Source organism: Onychostruthus taczanowskii, unplaced genomic scaffold (assembly GCF_017590055.1).
Source record: "Onychostruthus taczanowskii isolate IOZ18803 unplaced genomic scaffold, ASM1759005v1 scaffold881, whole genome shotgun sequence".
In the NCBI taxonomy this organism is placed as follows: Eukaryota; Metazoa; Chordata; class Aves; order Passeriformes; family Passeridae; genus Onychostruthus; species Onychostruthus taczanowskii.
In genome coordinates this window covers 1-6927 of record NW_024506784.1, presented here as the reverse complement: position 1 = coordinate 6927, position 6927 = coordinate 1, and the positions used below count along the sequence as shown (strand labels likewise).

Here is a 6927-nt window from a genome sequence, read left to right as displayed (position 1 = left end):
TGGGATAGTTGAGATAAAATCTTGAAAATTTCCCCCATTTTCGAGATATTTGAGGTAAAATCTTGGAATTCTTTCCCATTTTTGGGATATTTGAGGTAGAACCTTGGAGTTCTTTCCCATTTTCGGGATATTTGGGATAAAACCTTGGAATTCTTTCCCATTTTTGGGATAGTTGAGATAAAATCTTGAAAATTTCCCCCATTTTCGAGACATTTGAGGTAAAATCTTGGAATTCTTTCCCATTTTTGGGATAGTTGAGATAAAATCTTGAAAATTTCCCCCATTTTCGAGACATTTGAGGTAAAATCTTGGAGTTCTTTCCCATTTTCGGGATATTTGGGATAAAACCTTGGAATTTTTTCCCTTTCCAGGCCCTGGACAGGTTTTTGTTATTGGTGAACCAGGAGGGTTGGATCGCGTTCGTGTCGGAGAACGTGATGGGATATTTGCGATAAAACCTTGGATTTTTTTCCCCCATTTTTGCGATATTTGGGAAAAAAACCTTGGAATTCTTTCAGATTTTGGAGATATTTGAGATAAAACCTTGGAATTTTTTCCCTTTCCAGACCCTGGACAGGTTTTTGTTATTGGTGAACCAGGAGGGTTGGATCGCGTTCGTGTCAGAGAACGTGACGGGAAATTTGGGCTGAAACCTTGGAATTCTTTTCCTGATTTTGTGATATTTGAAATAAAACCTTGGAATTCTTTCCCATTTTGTGATATTTGAGATAAAACCTTGGAATTCTTTTGTGTTCCAAGCCCTGGATGGATTTTTCTTCATGTTCAACCAGGAGGATTGGATCGCGTTCGTGCTGGAGAACATGACGGGATATTTGCAATAAAACCTTGGAATTCTTGCCTATTTTTGTGATATTTAGGATAAAACCTTGAAATTTTTCCCTGTTTTCAGGATATTTGGGATAAAACCTTGGAATTTTTCCCGTTTCCAGACTCTGGACGGGTTCTTCTCGTGGTGAACCGCGAGGGGCGCATCGTGTTCGTGTCGGAGAACATGATGGGATATTTGCAATAAAATCTTGGAATTCTTGCCTGTTTTTGTGATATTTAGGATTAAACCTTGGAGTTTTTCCCGTTTTTGTGATATTTAGGATAAAACCTTGGAATTTTTTGCGTCTTTGGGATATTTGGGATAAAACCTTGGAATTTTTCCCGTTTCCAGACTCTGGACGGGTTCTTCTTTGTGGTGAACCGCGAGGGGCGCATCGTGTTCGTGTCGGAGAACATGACGGGATATTGCAATAAAACCTTGGAATTCTTTCCCATTTTTGGAATATTTGTGATAAAACCTTGGCATTTTTCCCATTTCCAGGCTCTGGACGGGTTCTTCTTTGTGGTGAACTGTGAGGGGCGCATCGTGTTTGTGTCAGAGAACGTGATGGGATATTTGGGATAAAACCTTGCATTTTTTCCCTGTTTTCAGGATATTTAGGATAAAACCTTGGAATTCTTGCCCGTTTTTGTGATATTTGGGATACAAACGTTGGAATTTTTTCTTGGTTTTGGGATAAAACCTTGGAATTTTTCCTGTTTCCAGGCTCTAGATGTGTTCTTCTTCGTGGTGAACCATGAGGGGCGCATCGTGTTTGTGTCGGAGAACGTGATGGGATATTGCGATAAAACCTTGGAATTCTTGCCCGTTTTTGTGATATTTGGGATAAAACCTTGGAATTTCTCCCGTTTTTGGGATATTTGGGATAAAACCTTGGAATTTTTCCCGTTTCCAGGCTCTGGACGGGTTCTTCTTTGTGGTGGACCGCGAGGGGCGCATCGTGTTCGTGTCGGAGAACGTGACGGGATATTTGCGATAAAACCTTGGAGTTTTTTCCCGTTTTTGGGATAAAACCTTGGAATTTTTCCCGTTTCCAGGCTCTAGATGGGTTCTTCTTCGTGGTGAACCGCGAGGGCCGCATCGTGTTCGTGTCGGAGAACGTGACGGGCTACCTGGGCTACGGGCAGGAGGAGCTGATGAACTCCAGCGTGTACAGCATCCTGCACGTGGGCGCCCATGCCGAGTTCGTCAAGAACCTGCTCCCCAAATCCCTGGGTACGGCACACCCCGCGAAATCCGGGAGAATGGCGGGAAATTCGGGGAAATTTGGGAAAATCCGGGGAAATTTGGGAATGGAGGCAGGGATTGGGGGTGGGTGGGTCGTTAATTTTTAAAATTTATTGAAGTTTTATTTTATATTTATTTATATATTTATTTTTATCTCTATGTATATTTTATTTATTTTTATTTTTTGTTTAATTTAATTTTTTAATTTATATTTCATTATTTTTGTGTTTATTTATTTATATTATTATTCGTTATTTTCATTTTTTTTTATTGTATGCTTATTATCTTCGGCAATTCCATGTGGATTGTTCCCATCACAGTTCCTCGAATCCCAGAGATCTTTGGGAATTCCACAATTCCATGATTAGGGATCACTCCCACGTCCCCAATTCCCGTTTTTCCCTGTTTTTCCCAGTGAACGGGGTGCCGTGGCCGCAGGAGCCGGCGCGGCGCGGCAGCCACACCTTCCAGTGCCGGATGCTGGTGCGGCCGCCGGACGAGGCGGGCGCGGAGCAGGCGGAGCTGCGGCAGCGCTACGAGGCCATGCAGTGCTTCACCGTCAGCCAGCCCCGCGCCTTCCAGGAGGAGGGGGAAGGTGGGCAGCATTCCTGGGAATCTGGGGTTTGGGATTTGGGATTGGGATTGGGATTGGGGTTGGGGGCTCGGAGGCCATGCAGTGCTTCACCGTCAGCCAGCCCCGCGCCTTCCAGGAGGAGGGGGAAGGTGGGGAAACATCCCTAGGGATTTGGGATCTTAGGATTTGGGATTGGGGTGCGATTGGGATGGGGTTGGGGTCAGATTGGGATGGGATTGGGATTGGGATTGGGGTTGGGGTTGGGAAGGGATTGGGGTGCGATTGGGGTTGGCATTGGGATTGGGTTGGAGTTGGCGACTGCGTTCACCGTCAGCCAGCCCCGCGCCTTCCAGGAGGAGGGGGAAGGTGGGGAACATTCCCGGGAATCTGGGGTTTGGGATTTGGGATTGGGATTGGGATTGGGATTTGGGTTGGGATGGGGTTGGGTTTGGGATTGGGGGCTCGGAGGCCATGCAGTGCTTCACCGTCAGCCAGCCCCGCGCCTTCCAGGAGGAGGGGGAAGGTGGGGAACATTCCCGGGAATCTGGGGTTTGGCATTTGGGATTGGGATTTGGATTGGGGGCTCCGAGGCCATGCAGTGCTTCACCGTCAGCCAGCCCCGCGCCTTCCAGGAGGAGGGCGAAGGTGGGGGAACATCCCTGGGGATCTGGAATTTGGGATGGGCTTGGGATTGGGGTTGGGATGCGATTGGCATGGGGTTGGGGTCAGATTGGGAAGGGATTGGGGTTGGGGTTGGGAAGGGATTGGGATTGGGATTGGGGTTGGGGTTGGGGACTGCGTTCACCGTCAGCCAGCCCCGCGCCTTCCAGGAGGAGGGGGAAGGTGGGGAAACATTGCCGGGGGATCTGGGATTTAGGATTTGGGATTGGGGTGCGATTGGGATGGGGTTGGGGTCAGATTGGGATAGGATTGGAATTGGGATTGGGGTTGGGGTTGGGAAGGGATTGGGGTGCGATTGGGGTTGGCATTGGGATTGGGTTGGAGTTGGCGACTGCGTTCACCGTCAGCCAGCCCCGCGCCTTGTAGGAGGAGGGGGAAGGTTGGGGAACATCCCTGGGGATTTGGGATTTGGGATTGGGATTGGGGGCTTTTGGGAAGGGATTGGGGTTGGGGTTGGGAAGGGATTGGGATTGGGATTGGGGTTGGGGTTGGGGACTGCGTTCACCGTCAGCCAGCCCCGCGCCTTCCAGGAGGAGGGGGAAGGTGGGGAAACATTGCCGGGGGATCTGGGATTTAGGATTTGGGATTGGGGTGCGATTGGGATGGGGTTGGGGTCAGATTGGGATAGGATTGGAGTTGGGGTTGGGAAGGGATTGGGATTGGGATTGGGGTTGGGGTTGGGGACTGCGTTCACCGTCAGCCAGCCCCGCGCCTTCCAGGAGGAGGGGGAAGGTGGGGAACATTCCCGGGGATCTGGGATCTGGGATTTAGGATTGGGATTGGGCTTGGGTTTGGGGGCTCGGAGGCCATGCAGTGCTTCACCGTCAGCCAGCCCCGCGCCTTCCAGGTGGAGGGGGAAGGTGGGGCAGCATCCCTGGGGATTTGGGATGGGGTTGGGATTTGGGATGGGATTGGGGTTGGGGTCAGATTGGGAAGGGGTTGGGGTTGGAGTTGGCGACTGCGTTCACCGTCAGCCAGCCCCGCGCTTTCCAGGAGGAGGGAGAAGGTGGGGAAACATTCCCAGGAATCTGGGGTTTGGGATTTGGGATTTGGGATTTGGGATTGGGATTGGGGTGCGATTGGGGTTGGGATGGGATTGGGATTGGACTGGAGACTTTCCAGGAGGAGGGAGAAGGTGGGGAAACATTCCCAGGAATCTGGGGTTTGGGATTGGGATTGGGATTGGGATTGGGGTTGGGGTTGGGGTCAGATTGGGATTTGGATTGGGATGGGGTTGGAGTTGGGGTTGGAGCTGGGGACTACGTTCACCGTCAGCCAGCCCCGCACATTCCAGGAGGAGGGGGAAGGTGGGGCAACATTCCCGGGAATCTGGGGTTTGGGATCTGGGATTTGGAATTGGGATTGGATTGCAATGTGATTGAGATTGGGGTGGGATTGGGATGGGATTGGGATTGGGATGGGGCTGGGTTTGGGGTGGGATTGGGATAGGATGGAATGGGGTGGGATTGGTGTGGGATATGGGGTGGGGTGGGGAATGCAGGATTGGGATGGGAATGCAGGATTGGGATGGGGATTTGGGATTGGGATTAGGATTGGAATTGGGATGGGAATGCAGGATTGGGATTGGGATTGGGTTGGAGTTGGGGACTGCGTTCACCGTCAGCCAGCCCCGCGCCTTCCAGGAGGAGGGAGAAGGTTGGGGAACATCTCTGGGGATTTGGGATGGGATTGGGATTGGGGTGGGATTGAGTTGGGGTTGGGGTCAGATTGGGATTGGGATTGGGATTGGGATGGGGATGGGGTTGGGGTGGGATTGGGATAGGATGGAATGGGGTGGGATTGGTGTGGGATATGGGGTGGGGTGGGGAATGCAGGATTGGGATGGGAATGCAGGATTGGGATGGGGATTTGGGATTGGGATTAGGATTGGAATTGGGATGGGAATGCAGGCTCAGGGTTGGGGCTGGGGACAGGGACAGGGCCGGATCCTTCGTCGCTCTCCCACTCCAGGTCGCTTTTCCCTGTCCCACCACATTCCCGGGAAGAATCCCGCAATTCCCGCAGGAATTCCCACCCGGAAGGGCCAAATCCCGCTGTTTGAGGACCAAATCCCAACAACCCCTGGAATTCCATTATCCCAACCCCGCCACATCCCAGAACCCTCCCCAGTCAACCCCCCCAAGCTTTTCCCTGGGAATTCCAGGGAATTCAACCCCATTTCCTCGGCAGGGATAGAGAATCCCTCCAGGAAAACACTTCCAGGGCCGGGAACAAAATCCAGGAGCGAGGTTTGAGCTCAAACCCCGGGCCGGCTCCGGCATTCCCGGTGTTTTTCCCGGTGTTTTTCCCAGATTTCCAGTCGTGTCTGATCTGCATCGCCCGGAGGTTGCCGCGCCCGGCCGCCCCGGCCCCCACCGAGTCCTTCGTCACCAAGCAGGACACCACAGGTACATCCCGCGCCATTCCCGGGAATTCTGCCCCAAATCCCGGGATTCTGGGGCTCCGGAGGTTGTTGTGGCAAGGAGAGGTGGGAATGGTGGAATTCTGGAATGGTTTGGGTGGGATTCGTGGAGCTTCGGTCCCATCCTGGTCCAATCCCAGTCCCAGGGAGATCCAGCCTTTCCTTGGACACTCCCGGGGATTCTCTGGGAATTCCAGCCCAGCCGGGAATTCCTTCCCAAATTCCTCCCCTTTCCCAGGGAATTCCCTCCATTCCCAGCTCTCCCAGCCTGCCATTGGATCCATCCCCATCCTGAATCCTCTCCGGGAAGGAATTTCGGGAACTCCCTTGGAATTCAGGACTCCCTTCCCTTTTCCATCCCCATATTCCATAAAAATCCCTGGGGATGGATCCTGAGTGTCCTGGATCCCAGAATCCCGGAATGGTTTGGGATGGGATCCATGGAGCTTCAATCCCATCCCATTCCCAGCCCACAATTCTGGGATTTTCCAGCCTTTCCTTGGACACTCCCAGGGATTCTCTGGGAATTCCAGCCCAGCCGGGAATTCCTTCCCAAATTCCTCCCCTTTTCCCAGGGACTTCCCTCCATTCCCAGCTCTCCCAGCCTGCCATTGGATCCATCCCCATCCTGACTCCTCTCTGGGAAGGAATTTCGGGAACTCCCTTGGAATTCAGGACTCCCTTCCCTTTTCCATCCCCAAGTCCCATAAAAATCCCTGGGGATGGATCCTGAGTGTCCTGGATCCCAGAATCCCGGAATGGTTTGGGATGGGATCCATGGAGCTTCAATCCCATCCCATTCCCAGCCCACAATTCTGGGATTTTCCAGCCTTTCCTTGGACACTCCCAGGGATTCTCTGGGAATTCCAGCCCAGCCGGGAATTCCTTCCCAAATTCGTCCCCTTTTCCCAGAGAATTTCTCCATTCCCAGCTTTCCCAGCCTGCCATTGGATCCATCCCCATCCTGACTCCCCTCCAGGAAGGAATTTCAGGAATTCCTTTGGAATCTCAGGGATCTCCCTTCCCTTTCCCATCCCTGAATTCCATAAAAATCCCTGGGGATGGATTATTGATCCATCCCGGATCCCAGAATCCCGGAATAGTTTGGGATGAATTCCATAAAAATCCCTGGGGATGGATTTTGATCCATCCCGGATCCCAGAATCCCGGAAT

General features: G+C 52.0%; 1 protein-coding gene across 1 annotated transcript; it reads left to right on the top strand.

Moving 5' to 3' along the window:
- Positions 1 to 1180: 1180 nt before the first annotated feature.
- Positions 1181 to 5740, top strand: LOC121346994 (nuclear receptor coactivator 1-like; the record flags this gene model as incomplete). Its single annotated transcript, XM_041425236.1, has 6 exons — positions 1181 to 1393; positions 1556 to 1618; positions 1746 to 1808; positions 1840 to 2065; positions 2493 to 2672; positions 5645 to 5740. Coding segments are annotated over 6 exons (841 nt in total), but the record flags the coding sequence as incomplete, so codon positions are not given.
- Between the last annotated feature and the right edge of the window lie 1187 nt (positions 5741 to 6927).